Here is a 14,676-nt window from a genome sequence, read left to right as displayed (position 1 = left end):
GAGCCTGGAGTATCTCGTTTTACCTGAAAGCAAGAAAGCTATCAAGAATTACTAGAGGGCTTCCCTGGTGGCGCAGTGGTTGAGTGTCCGCCTGCCGATGCAGGGGACGTGGGTTCGTGCCCGGGTCCGGGAAGATCCCACATGCCGCGGAGCGGCTGGGCCCGTGAGCCATGGCCGCTGAGCCTGCGCGTCCGGAGCCTGTGCTCCGCAACGGGAGAGGCCACAACAGTGAGAGGCCCGCGTACCGCAAAAAAAAAAAGAAAAAAAAGGGCTTCCCAGGTGACGCAGTGGTTGAGAGTCTGCCTGCCGATGCAGGGCACACGGGTTCGTGCCCCGGTCCGGGAGGATCCCACGTGCCGCGGAGCGGCTGGGCCCGTGAGCCGTGGCTGCTGGGCCTGCGCGTCCGGAGCCTGTGCTCCGCGGCGGGAGGGGCCACAGCGGTGGGAGGCCCGCGTACCGCAAAAAAAAAAAAAAAAAAGAATTAGTAGAGTGCGTTAAAAGCTGTAGGAGGTAACTGAAGGGGCTTACATTGGAAAAAGATGGGATAATTTGGAACATCAGAAAATATATACATATATAAAAAAGCTGTACTTATTATTTTTTTTTTTTGCGGTACGCGGGCCTCTCACTGTTGTGGCCTCTCCCGTTGCGGAGCACAGGCTCCGGACGCGCAGGCTCAGCAGCCATGGCTCACGGGCCCAGCCGCTCCGCGGCATGTGGGATCTTCCCAGACCGGGGCACGAACCCGTGTCCCCTGCATCGGCAGGCGGACTCTCAACCACTGCGCCACCAGAGAAGCCCTGTACTTATTTTTTACATGTTTAAACCCGTGGATCACAGCCTCACTGGTCACTATTTGAGAACGCTAGGGAACCAGCACGTTACTCTGAAAATTGATAGCAGAGGGAAAGCAGCAAAGCCTTAAGAAACCCCATCACTGGGGCTGCAGTGTGGAGAATGGACTTGGGGGACGGGTGGGGTTGGGAAGAGTGGCCATGGGGGAGAGGTCCGGAGGCATTACGGGGAGCTCAGGGGATGGAGGTGTGATGGTTGGTGATTGTTCTGTAAGCTTAGTTGTTGGATCAACACCACCAGATGGCTCTTCTCCAAAGTGAAATTCTGGAAAATAAACTTTACGGTTGCAATTGGGGTCTTCATCGCCCAGCATTTCAACTCTTACATGCTCATGGGTAGTATCGTTACCATGTGCTGGCAACATACGGTGGCTGCATCATGTCTTTCTCATACATGTTGATCGGGCAGGAAGGAGGAGTTCCTTTCCTTTTCAGTAATTGTTACGATATTTTGGAGATGTCTGACTTGCAAACCTTGGCTGTTACTGGGAGATGCCACTTGTACACTTAGCACCGGGCCGTCATTTTCTTTAGACTCGTTACTGTTTGCAAAGCAGAGTTACCTGTGTGTGCAGCGTTGAATGTTACATGACTGGAGGTCATTTGTGGTGTGTACCTGGTGGTTCACCTTCTTCATCCGTTCTCTTAGTGTCTCCCGTTTTGAATGACACTATAATTCATAGATTGACTTGAGGTAATTAACATCTGTAGGCATCAGAGCTGTCAGATTGTCAAACATTTGCCTGATTTCCTTGTGAGTTCTACAGTTATCTTAGAAACGGTTGCCATAAAACAGATAGACTGCTGGTTACTTCTCCAGCAAAATGGGTTTATTCGGGACCAACGAAGAATTGAAATCTGGGGTCTGCAACCATGGGGCGCCCGTGCAAGTCCCTGCGTGGCCAGGAGAGGAGAGCTCTTTTAAAGAGCTTGACTCTGGAGTCGAGAGTCCGCCGGAGGAATGGGTCCCTCCGGCGGCTTTTCCCTGCTGGGCTGGGCTGGGGCAGCGTCTCCTGGGCTGAGGCCTTGCCAGGCGGGAAGAGGAGTCTGTCCACTTTCTGTCGGGTGGCCCTACCGTCGGGGTGTGGGAGTGCGCCTGCTGGCCTCCCAACTCTATTTTTTTTTTTTTTTTTTTTTTTTTTGCGGTACGCGGGCCTCTCACCGTTGTGGCCTCTCCCATCGCGGAGCACAGGCCCCGGACGCGCAGGCCCAGCGGCCACGGCCCACGGGCCCAGCCGCTCTGCGGCACGCGGGATCCTCCCGGACCGGGGCACGAACCCGCGTCCCCCGCATCGGCAGGCGGACTCCCAGCCACTGTGCCACCAGGGAAGCCCCCAACTCTATTTAATTAAGGGTTCTGTTTATTAATTTTTACTAGACAGAGTTCTGTTGTGTTCTCTGAAATAGCACATAGGGGAATGGCAGGGCCTGGGAGCCAGGCAGATCGGCCTCTCAAAGGCGCTCCACCTCTTTGCACCTGTTCGCTCATCAGCAGGGCTCCAGAGACTGCCGAGCGCTCCGGTCCCTACTGGCGGGGGCACAGGAGGCTGCACACCTCACTGCTCACGGGCCTGGGGGCCAGGAGTTTGGAAGGGCTGCGGTGGGAACGGCCCGTCTCTGCCCCACAAGGTTGGGGTCCTCAGCTTGGAGGGCGCCGGGCCGTGGATGGCTGGGTGGCTGAGGGCTGGAGTCTTTTGGAAGGGTTTCCTCAAATCTGCAAGTTGCTGCTGCCTGTTAGCTGGGACGTGAGCTGGGCTGCTGAGCACAGCACCTCTGCGTGGACTCTCGCTGTGGCCTGGGCTTCCTCACAGTGAGCGCAGGGGGCGCTCTGTTTAGTCAGACTTCTTACTTCTCGGGGCTCCGGAAGTGAGTGTCCCGGTGAACATGGCGGCGGGAGCTTCCGCAGCCCTGGAGTCACACAGCGTTGCTGTTGCTCCGGATGCGCTCTCCTGCTTCCCAGCAAGTCGCTGAGCGTAGGCCACGTTGAAGAGGAGGGAACAAAGACCCCCATCTCGGGAGGAGTGTCGCGGTTTGGGGATGTGCTCTGAAAGTGCCTCCCTTAGGTCTGCACATATATAGACCCTGGGAGATAGCTCCTCCCTCGTTTTCCTTCCTGCCCTCGCTAAGCCCCGCTGTGATGCTGGCAGTGCAAATGCAGATGGACCCTCCCGGACCAGTTCTCTGTGCGTCTCTGCGTTAGCGTGGGCCCCGTAAACAGGACTCTGATGCAGAGCTCTGATCCTGCGGGAGCTTCTGCTTGGCCCGCCCAGGTGGCCGAGAGTCCGCGTGCCCGTGGCTGAGCGGGAGCGCGTGGTTGATCACGTACAGTGTGTGTGTGGAGCAACACCGAAAGCCCACGTTCACCAGCACTTCGCAGCAATTGATGAGTTCAGAGAGGTGTTTGTAAAAGCATCAAAATTCCAAAGCTTTTTGCATCTTTGGTACTTTTCCTTCCAGCCCTGACGAGTCCAGCGTCTCAATTCTGCTGTTCCATTGGCCTGTTTACCTGTTCTTGTGCCGTTAGCCACTTCTTAGTTGTTACCTGTGGCCTTGTAGGATGTTTTCCAATTTTTTGCGTTTTTCAAAAACAGCAGGAATCTTGATTGGGATTGCATCTGCGTGTGCTGAGAAACACCAGCAGCCTCTCCACGAGCTGTTAGGAATGTTGACGGGTACAAGGTTAGCCTGCGCAGACTGGGGGCATCTCTCACCCAGCAGTCCACCAGAAAGTCGAGTGACAATGAGATACTTTTGACAGTAGCAAGAAAAACCATGATGTGTTTCAGGATTAATTAACCAGGGCTACAGAAGACCTCCACAGAGAGGACCATCAAACTTTCTAAATTTTATTTTATTTTTTAAATAAATTTATTTATTTTTTATTTTTGGCTGCGTTGGGTCTTCGTTGCTGCACGCAGGCTTTTTTTAGTTGCGGCGAGCAGGGGCTGCTCTTGGTTGCGGTGAGCGGGCTTCTCATTGTGGTGGCTTCTCTTGTTGCGGAGCATGGGCTCTAGGTGCATGGGCTTCAGTAGTTGTGGCTCGAGGGCTCTAGAGCGCAGGCTCAGTAGTTGTGGTGCACGGGCTTAGTTGCTCCGCAGCATGTGGGATCTTCCCGGACCAGGGCTTAAACCCTTGCCCCCCGCACTGGCAGGCGGATTCTTAACCACTGCGCCACTACGGAAGTCCCCGGACCATCAAACTTAATAAAGGATGTAGGAGAGGACCCCACGCTCTTGGTCCTAGAGAGCTGTCTCTTCTCCCCACATTAATTTCCAAATACTTTTTCAACATTGTTGTAAAGTTGTTTCTTTTTTTTTTCCCGGTACACGGACCTCTCACTGTTGTGGCCTCTCCCGTTGCGGAGCACAGGCTCCGGACGCGCAGGCTCAGCGGCCATGGCTCACGGGCCCAGCCGCTCCGCGGCATGTGGGATCCTCCCGGACCGGGGCATGAACCCGTGTCCCCTGCATCGGCAGGCGGACTCTCAACCACTGCGCCACCAGGGAAGCCTGTAAAGTTGTTTCTTGACAGCAGGGACTGTGTTTGGTTTGCTGCTCCATACCCAGCATTTAGAACAGAGCGTGGGCCAGAGAAGACTTTCAGTAAACATTTGTGGATTGAATGAAAGGCACAGTTCCGTGCACAGCAGATTGTGTGCCCTGCTTTTCCACTTGACAGCACCCATGAGACTTTTCCTTGGCCTTAACCTTCATGTTCGTGATTGATGGTGGGAACCGTAATGGATTTCACCATCCCCTATGGATGACTTGCACGTTCTTGTTCTCTTTTCTATCAATGTGGATAAGAAACATTATTTGCCTCTGACTTTCTTGCCATGAGTTGTTTTTTTTTTAAACAAAAGGCTTCATTTTTTTTTTTAATTAATTTATTTTATTTTTGGCTGCATTGGGTCTTCGTTGCTGCGTGCGGGCTTTCTCTAGTTGCGGCGAGCGGGGGCTACTCTTCGTTGGCCTGCCCAGGCTTCTCATTGCGGTGGCTTCTCTTGTTGAGGAGCACGGGCTCTAGGTGTGTGGGCTCAGTAGTTGTGGCTTGTGGGATTCAGTAGTTGTGGCTCGTGGGCTCAGTAGTTGTGGCGCACGGGCTTAGTTGTTCTGCTTGCCGTGAGTTTTTAATGCCCTTTGAAATGAGGCTTTTGAGCTTTTCTCTTTTGAGAAGAGATTATTTGAGGTTATTTTTATTTATTTATTTTATTTTTTTATTTTTCTCTTTTTGCGGTACGCGGGCCTCTCACTGCCGTGGCCTATCCCGCTGCGAAGCACAGGCTCCGGACGCGCAGGCCCAGCAGCCACGGCTCATGAGCCCAGCCGCTCCGCGGCACGCGGGATCCTCCCAGACCGGGGCACGAACCCGTGTCCCCCGCATCAGCAGGCGGACTCTCAACCAGTGCGCCACCAGGGAAGCCCTGAGGTTATTTTTTTCTTTTTTTTGCGGTACGCGGGCCTCTCACTGCTGTGGCCTCTCCCGTTGCGGAGCACAGGCTCCGGACGCGCAGGCTCAGCGGCCATGGCTCACGGGCCCAGCCGCTCCGCGGCATGTGGGATCCTCCCGGACCGGGGCACAAACCCGTGTCCCCTGCATCGGCAGGCGGACTCTGAACCACTGCGCCACCAGGGAAGCCCCTTGAGGTTATTTTTAAATCAACATTTATTAAGGCTACAAAGCTACAGCCCTGTTTTTCTCTCTATGCTTTTACGTTAGAATTTATAGATTTCATTTTTCTCTTTATAAGTTTAGTAAATTTTGATCTTTCACCCATAAGACAGCCTTTGATCAACTCAAGATGATCAGACTACATGCACCATTTTTAATGATCAGTCCCATATACAACTTAAATCTCCTTATGCATTTTGAACCCTAGTTTTAAGTTTAGTAGATACACTTTTTGTTTTAAGCACCTTAAATATCTGACCAAATAAATAAAACCTTCTCAGTAGATCTAGTAACTTAGAATTGCACATGTAGTGAATCTCAAGTTCTCAAACTTTCCAGACCTTCTACCAGGGAGTGACGTTGGTCGGATGAGGAACTTGGTTTTGCTCACTGCTGCACCCTCAGGACCTAGAATAGACCCTGGCAGTCGGTAAACTTGCATAAATGAAGTAATGTTTACAATCTTAGTAAATTTCTTGTGCCTTTTCACTAAAAAAGAAATGTGTAAAGCCAGTAACTCAGTTATACTTTTAAACTGGAATCAAGGCTAAAACCTAAGATTAATTTGCCAAAATTTCTTGCGTACTGCACACAACTTAAATGTCAAATACATAGATTATTCTGAAGCTAAACACAAAAATATTAAAATCTAAATCTCCCACAGGCCTTAGAGACACCACTAAGGCAGGAAGGAAGTCATCTCAGGCGAGTCGGGCTTCTCATCTCAGGGACCACGTGGGCTGGGATGAGGGGAGCTGGGGTGCTGCTGACCTGGGGCCCCCTCCACCATCTGACCCGCATGCTGCACCTCCTCTTCCTGTCTCTGCAGACTGAGCCGTCCTGGACCTTCCCGGACTCACCGTCTGCTCTGAGCAGGAAGGCCTTCTCCACCTGGTGGGACTCAGCCAGTCTGTCTGCCTCTGGTTCTTCCCTGACTTGTCAGTCGTCCTTGACTAGATGCTTAGAGATACTAAAACACCTGCCTGTTAGATTTGGCTCACCTTTCATTTTTTTGTCTGCCTTTCAGGTTGCAACACTAATGCTGTCTTCTTAGCTGAGTTTGAGAAGAGTGTAACTTTTTTTTATGGGTAACTATACATGTGGTCAAATCGCCTTCCAAACCAATTGTGAGACCTAGGATTCCTGCAGGGTGCTGGGTTTCACTTCGTCTTTGCTAGCAAAGTGGCGCACTGTTGTTTTAAAGTTAATAATTGCTAGCTGAGAAAGGATGTATAATTTTAAATTTTGTATTTCTTTAATTACTTTTAGTTTTAACGTTTCTGTACATGAAAATTGGAAAGTTGTGTTTTCTTCAAGTCTGGCTGGAACTCTTGAAAGGGTACCAAAGTGACAGTGTCCATAAATGTGTTCTTTTTTAGCTGGATGAAACTTGTAGCAATAAAATGGACAAAACTGTGTCTCGCCCTTCAACACCATGGTGTTGTTAAGTCTGTTGGGTTGGCAGTTCTTTGACTTGGATTTTAGAGCCTTGCGTGACGTTAAGAATTGAAGACAGTTGGAGGAAAGGGAACCCGTGTGCACTGTTGCTGGGGATGTAAAGTGGTGCAGCCACTATGGAGAACAGTATGGAGGGTCCTCCAAAAACTAAATATAGAGCTACCATATGATCCTGCAGTCCCACTCCTGGGCGTATATCCGGAGAAAATGAAAACACTGATTCAAATGTTCATAGCAGCACTGTTTCCAGTAGCAAAGATATGGAAGCAACTGAGGTGTCCATCAGCATATGAATGTATAAAGACGTGGTATATATTTACACGATGGAGTACGACTCAGCCATAAAAAAGAGTGAAATCCTGCCGTTTGCAACAACATGGAGGGACTTGGGGGGTGTTACGTAAGTGAAATAAGTCAGAGAAAGGCAAATACTGTACGTTTCCTTTATACGTGGAATCTAAGAAATAAAATAAACTAGTGACTATAACAAAACAGAAACAGACTCAGAGATATAGAAAACAACCTAGTGGTTACCAGGGGGGAGAGGGAAAGGGCAGGTAGGGGTAGGGGATTATGAGACATAAACTACTAGGTATAAAATAAATAAGATACAAGGATACATTTTACAGCACAGGGAATGTAGCCAATATTTTTTAATAATCATAAATGGAGTATAACCTTTAAAAAAAGAAGTGAGGACACTGTTGTTGAGTTTGAATATAATAGAAGCTTACTTTTCTATGTAATGGGGGAGAGAATTAGGGATTAATTGATTGTTTAGAAATCTCAAGTTAACCTTGGTTTTCATATAATGCCTAAAAGAAGAGTTTTTGCTAAACAAAGATGAGCCTGCTGACCTTTCATCCTTGGGTTGGATGCTTTATTTCCCAGTTAATGGTAGGTTTCCCTTAGTCACTCAGGTTCTGTCTTGGGCCTTCCTTGGCCAGGGCTGGGAGGGCCTGTAGCTGAGTAGCTGAGGTTGCCAGAGGCCTGGACCAGGGCACGCGCTTCCTCCCAAGCCCAGGCAGCTCTGCGGGATGTGTGAGCCTGTGAATTCTGCTGGGGGCTGTTTGCCCGCTTGCAGGTGCCAGGCTGTGTTTCTGCCCCAACATGGAGGACCATTTTGCTGCAGCCTGGAATTGAGCACCTGAGGACTTTGCAGATAGATGGCTGCCGGCGGGCCTGGACCACCCTTTCAAGCGGACGGCGCCATCTGCTGGCAGCTTCTTCCAGGCGCCTTCGGTGTCCTGCGGGAGTGGGACCTTGGCACTCTGTCCCCACCTTTTTACTCAACAAAATGTTAGTCATATGGAGTTGCCTCTTTTTCCTTATTTTTCCACTTCTTGCGTGGTGTTCCATTGTAGAGGAAGTATGTATTTTCAAAGCTTTTGACGCAAATTTCAAATTTTTTCCTTTAGAACGGTTGTACCAAGTTATGTCAGATATTGAAGTTTCAACCAGGTTGGTGGAGAGAAGGACTACACATCTATATGTTTTTAAAATGAAACGTTGACTTGTCCCCACTATTTATTATGGGCATTTTGAAAGCCCCCAGAGTTGGAAGAGTGATCCGCCACTGCCTAGATCCCGCAGCTGTGGGCTCGACCGCAGTGTCATCTCGTGGGGCGGGCCGGCCGGATGCTGGAAAGTGACCGTGGAGAGTCGGCCCCCAGCCGAGACCCACGTGGCTGTGGCTCTGCCTTCTTGGTCGAGGCCCTTCCAGGGCCTCTGCTGTGCATTTTGTTCAGGTCAGCTGTTGGGAAGCCACTGTCAGGTGGACGCCTGTAGGTGAGCAGCTCGGGCCCCTCCCGGCACTGGGCTCAGGACCGGCTCTGGGTGTCCTCGGCCTGTGTCAGCACCACTCCAGGCTGCTTCGGATTCACACAGGTTCACGTGGCCACGCCCTCGGCGCCTCTCCCCTCCCCCTCTCGGCAGGACACGCCTCTCGAGACCCCTAACGTGATTACCCCTGTAAAGACCCTGTGTCTAAGTAAGGCCCCACTTGCAGGGCCTGGGGGTCAGGACCTGGGCTATCTTGGAGGACACGTTTACACCGCTGCATGTGCTGGCCACGCCCTGACGATTACCGGGCTGGTACTGGTGGCCCAGACTCGCTCGTCCAGAATTCCCTCGTGGGTATTGAGAAGCGTCTCAAACCTTCAACGTCCCATCTCTCGCTTTCTCCTCCCAGGCCGCAGACCCCGCTCCCCGCCGTTGGCTCCACCTCGGGACATGCGGCTCTGCTCTGCTGGTGGCTCAGGTGGGAACTGTCGACCCTCCCCGGACCCGCCCCCCTGCCCATCCCGGGCCATCTGCACGCCCTGTGCTCCCATTGGCCCCGGCCACACGGCCTCCGCCCTCCTCGGCCCTACAGTCTCTCACCTGCCCTGCACACCGTCAGAGGGACCGTCCCGAGCCGGGAGCCTCAGGGCCCTTCTTGTCAGACTTTCCTGGGGCTTCCCTCCCCCGCCCCAAGAAGGCGCACAGTCTCCACGTGGCCCATGAGTGGGTGTGACCTGCTCCCGTGTCCCCCACTGCCCCCCAACTCTGCTGTCCCACTGCACGTGGCTCCACTGTCCTCCTGTCTGCGGGGGGCACGGGTGGCATCCCCACCTGGTTTCTCTCGTCTCATTTACCTGTGTGCGTGGTGACAGGTGAATGACAGCGTTCCCACCTTTGCATCGCGTGCAGATGTGAGCCGATGCCCAGCGCAGCCTCCCTGAGCTCACCTGTGTCCTTCCTGCCTGAGGTCGGCCTCCCCGGGCTCAGTGTCAGTGCACCTGCCCCGTCACGCAGCCGTGTGACCTGCCAGCTGCGTGCTCACCCTCTGTCGTGTCACCCTGCCTGAGCGCCCCTACGCCCTCCGTGTGCTGCCTGGCCTTCCTCTTCCTTGTGGCCCCAGGAAAGCCGCAGGGCCCAGGACAGTGTCCCGCACGTGTAGACATTACTAGGTGTTTGCTGGGTGAGTGAAGGAATAAACCCAAATGCCTGGAGACGTGATAACGTGTCCGGGCCTGGGGCAAGTGCAGACACGCAATCGCCAGGCAGGTGCGGGGCTGCTGAGTAGGATTTGGCTTATACCGTAGTGTGGAGGATGGCTTTTACTCTCCGTGTGAAGATATGTATTTAAAAAGGTATACGGGTGCTGTGGAATAAGGGACAAGAAATGCTCTGAGTTATTAACCGATGCTTCTCTGCTTTTGTCTTCCCAGACACCGTTTGCTTTTGACTCAAGATGATTTGATGTTTTATAAAGAACTCACTCACCATGATGGCTACACAGACGTTGAGCATAGACAGCTATCAAGATGGGCAACAAGTGAGCACGGGCGTTCTGTCCACATCCTAAGTAGTCAGCCGACCTAGTACTGAAACACGAACAGTGCCCTGTGTATTCGCAAGCTAGTTTCCGTGAGGGTGCAGGTTCAATGTTGAACGTTTGGTGCATTTATTATATCTTGGTGCTCAGAAAGATTAGGGGTAGAATTGTTCAAGTAGTTTCCTAAATGACACCGAGATTGCCAGTGATTTTGAGTCCCCTAAGTCATAGTTTCTTGGGAATTTACCTTTCTAATGTCAGTGTTAGTAAGTATCGTTGCTCTTAAAGGTTGTGGTGATAATCATAGACTCCCGTGTTGCCCAGTTGCTGGCCTGGGCGGGAGCTGTGCGGTTTCGTTCGCCTGCATGTGGGTGGCAGAGGGGACCGTCCGATGGCACGTGGGGTGCAGCTGCGGTGCTGTCTGTACGTCTCCTGCCCCTGCAGGAGACGGTCATGACGCCCGGCTCCCTGCTCAAGGGTTTAGGGACACCCCCCCACAGGCCTGGGGCGCCTCGCCCACCTGTCACTCCCCACTTGGTGAGACTCGGGGTGTGTAGGACCTGAGCTGCGACCCTGTCCCCTCCTCAAGTCGGGTCTTTCCTTGATGGACAGTTTTGTTCCATTCCTGGAATGTTTCCTGTTGCAGTGATTTTGGTTTTGTTGATTTAAAAAAATGTTTTAAATGTTTTTGCTTCTTAGAGGTAGGGAACTCTATTTCAGGCTGCTCTCTTCACCAGGAAGTCCTCTGATATTTCCAAGAGATTTTGTTTCTCAAATGCACATCTAACGATGTCCTCGCTGTCCCTGGGCCCTGCGGTGGCTCCTCGTGGACTCCCTGCCCGGAGGGCCCTACGACCTCACAGGCTCTCACCTCTGCCTGCCCCGGGGCCCTGGCTCTGGTTGCCCCTTGGCTCTGCTCCGCTCCGTCCTGCAGGTCTTTGCTTCGCCCCGCTTTCTGCGAGGACCCCCCACCGGCCCTGGTTACCCCCACGGCCTGCTCCCCACCTGCCACCCGCTTCCCGGTCCCTTCCTCTGATCTTTGTTCTCCATCCGTGGCAGTGATCACCTTCTGACACACCCTGTTACGTGTCCGTCTCCCTCCAGCTGGTCCCTGCCCTGATGCAGGGAGTCCAGGGCAGGGCTGGGCGCAGTGGGGGAAAGGCCTCGCTTGTAACAGCTCAGCACTTCCCGTGACGTGGAGAACCGCTTGTGAGCATTCCTTTCAGTAAGGATTTGATCTCCTACAGTACAGACAGACCGCATTTACTTAGCCGGTCCTCTGAGGTTGAACATTTAGATTTCTCTTTTTTCACGATCATTTTTTTAAAATCCTGAAATAAATCCTTTAAGGCTTTTTTTTTATAATACTGTCAGACTTCTCTCCAGAAGGACTGTGTTTGATTGGGCTTTAGTCAGTCACTTTTGTTTGTTTGTTTGTTTTTTTTTTTGTCTGCACTGGGGCTGGGGTGAGCAGGGTCTACTCTTCGTTGCGGTGCACAGGCTTCTCATTGCGGTGGCTTCTCTTGTTGTGGAGCACGGGCTCTAGGTGTACAGGCTTCAGTAGTTGCAGCACGCAGGCTCAGTAGTTGCAACACGTGGGCTCAGTAGTTGCGGCACGTGGGCTTTAGGTGCGCAGGCTTCAGTAGTTGTGGCACGTGGGCTCAGTAGTTGTGGCTCATGGGCTCAGTAGTTGTGGCTCGCAGGCTCAGTAGTTGTGGCACATGGGCTTAGTTGCTCCACGGCATGTGGGATCTTCCCGGACCAGGACTTGAACCCATGTCCCCTGCACTGGCAGGCGATTCCTAACCACTGCACCACCAGGGAAGTCCCACTCAGTAGTTGTGGCGCACAGGTTTATTTTTTTAAGAGAGAAGCAATTCCCAAGTATACTGTTCCATCTAAAGGCAGCAGAATGGAAGTAACCTGCTCGCTCTGGCCTGCTGGAGAGTTGAGAACAGGGCCCGAGCCCGGACCTGCAGGGCTGCTCTCTCGGCTGCAGCCCCGAGCACCAGGCTGGGTTCCTGGCAGGATGCAGGCTCTCCCATCTCCGTGGATGAGCTTCCCCCCACCCCACACCCCACCACAGGTTCCCCAACAGGCTGCTTCCCTGAGGGGCGGGGGGTGGCAGTTGTGGGCGGGGCAGGTGCATCCCAGATACCCCAGTCCTGAAGAAGCCGAGGAGGGCGGTGATCTACTCAGGGATAACAAGAAGTTTACTGTAGCGATTTTGTTTTATTTGTAAACTGAATTCTTTATGTTGAAGGATTTAGATACTTTTCCCCGGATGTTACAAACAACACAGCCAGCTTAAAGCAATTTCAGTGGTAATATCTTTAAGGCTTCCTCTTACGTTTAACACTGTTTCTTTAAACACAGCTGGTCTTTGCTTTCTGGATGCAGTGACTTTCCTTAACATTTTTTAAAAAAATTTTATTACTTTCGGTTGCATTGGGTCTTCGTTGTGGTGTGTGGGCATCTCATTGCGGTGGCTTCTCCTGTTGCGGAGCGCGGGCTCTAGGCGCGCAGGCTTCAGTAGTTGCAGCACGCGGGCCCTAGAGTGTGCAGGCTTCAGTAGTTGTGGCTCGTGGGCTCTAGGGTGCACGGGCTTCAGTAGTTGTGGCACGTGGGCTCAGTAGTTGTGGCTCGTGGGCTCTAGAGCGCAGGCTCTGTAGTTGTGGTGCACGGGCTTAGTTGCTCCGCGGCATGTGGGATCTTCCCGGACCAGGGCTCGAACCCATGTCCCCTGCATTGGCAGGCAGATTCTTAACCACTGCACCACCAGGGAAGTCCCCGTAACATTTTTATAGCTTGTGTATTCCTGAGTTTAAGGATAGGTAAGGGAGAATTTCAGCCCTGTCACAAATATGGAGCATCTTGGGTTTGAGTTGTTTTTGTGACAAGATAAGAAAGCTTGGATTATTTGTTTATTCTTCTCTTCCTGCAACGTTACTCAGCATGAGGACAGATAACAAGGAGAGGCAGACGAGAAAGACTGCATGTGTACCAGTTCCCTTCAGGGATGAAGAGTTATTACGGTTTTGAAAATCATAAGCATTTCACAGATAGCGGTCCTCTCAATTTTTAAATGTTTTGGAAATTTGACCTTTGTTTTAGCCGTTTAGAAGTACATTAAGTTCAAAGGACTTTGTTGGTAGTATTCTTTCCGTATTATTGCCTGTCATAACCGTCTGGCAGTTTACCATTCCACTGCATTTCTGTTTGAGAATAGAATACAGCAAGTCCCCTGCATACAAACGTGTTCCTTTCCAACAGCAAGTGCGTGTCCAATTTGTTCATAAGTCCAACAAAGTTAGCCTAGGTATCCAACTAACACAATTGGCTATATAGTACTGTACTGTAATAGGTTTATAGTCTGTTCGCATCTTTGAAAGTTCACAACTTGAAGGTTCGTACGTAGGGGACTTACTGTACTTGGTAGCAGCTTATTTTCTTTCTAGTAACAAAAGTTCTCTTCCTCCTTTCACAGATGCAAGTAGTAACAGAGTTAAAAACGGAGCAAGACCCCACCTGCTCTGAACCAGATGTGGAAGGAGTGAGCCCTCCCCCTGTGGGGTCCCAGACCCCGATGGACGCAGACAAGCAGGCCATTTATAGGTAGCAATGCGATGTGAAGCGTGTGGGTGTTCAGAGGAGTAAAGAGAATGGAAAATCTGGTTAAATGGAACGTGAGCTATTAGCCAGACAGAGCAGTGAGGCGTGATGTGATAACTACTGGTGTAAAAGTTTTCTCAGATTACAATGTTATTCCTAATATCTTTTAAAAAAAGTTTTGGAATGTAAATCTACATTTTAGTCAACCTTACAAAAAGCAATCTTCAGGCCCAGATAGTTGTACTGGAGAATTCTACCAAAAAGAAGGAAAAGCAGTAAGTCGACACAGTCTCTTCCAGGAAGTAGAAGAAGAGGGAATGTTTCTGAACTCATTTTATGAATTGAACATCACTCTGATACTAAAGCCAGACAAAGACAATATAAAAAAAGAAACAACTAAAGACTAGTATGCCTCATGAACTTTGGCATAAAAATCATTCATAAAATATTAACAAGTAAAATCCAGTAACGTGTAGAGAGAAGACTATTTAGTGACCAAATGGAGCTCATCCCAGGAATGTGAGACTGGTTCACCATTCAGAGATCAGCCAGTGAGACGCACAATGTGATCATGTCAAGTGATGCAGGAAAGCATTTGACAGAAGTCAACAGCCAGTTATGATTAAAAACTGTCAGTGAAGCAGGAATAGAGGGGAACTTTCTTGGCCTGATGTAGGGAAACTACAAAAGAACCCTGCAGCTCGCATCATACTTAATGGCGGAAGACGGAATGTTTTCCCCCAAGTTTGGGGATAAGGCAGA

At 51.0% G+C, this 14,676-nt stretch overlaps 1 protein-coding gene across 3 annotated transcripts in view; it reads left to right on the top strand.

Annotated features, from left to right (window-relative positions):
* PKNOX1 (PBX/knotted 1 homeobox 1) overlaps window positions 1-14,676 on the top strand; it is a 51,591-nt gene that overhangs the window by 10,705 nt on the left and 26,210 nt on the right. Inside the window, exons 2-4 of one of the 3 annotated variants that reach the window (XM_060010262.1) lie at window positions 9,175-9,243; window positions 10,196-10,302; window positions 13,790-13,917. In XM_060010262.1, coding sequence (XP_059866245.1) covers window positions 10,252-10,302; window positions 13,790-13,917 — 179 coding nt within the window. In that variant the 5' untranslated portion in view covers window positions 9,175-9,243; window positions 10,196-10,251. Of the gene's footprint in view, window positions 1-9,110; window positions 9,244-10,076; window positions 10,303-13,789; window positions 13,918-14,676 lie in introns of those variants that run through there. The other 2 variants (XM_060010264.1, XM_060010265.1) reach the window with 2 other exon arrangements.

This window comes from Delphinus delphis, chromosome 4 (assembly GCF_949987515.2).
Source record: "Delphinus delphis chromosome 4, mDelDel1.2, whole genome shotgun sequence".
Lineage (NCBI taxonomy): Eukaryota > Metazoa > Chordata > Mammalia > Artiodactyla > Delphinidae > Delphinus > Delphinus delphis.
This window is presented reverse-complemented; position numbering and strand designations above follow the sequence as displayed.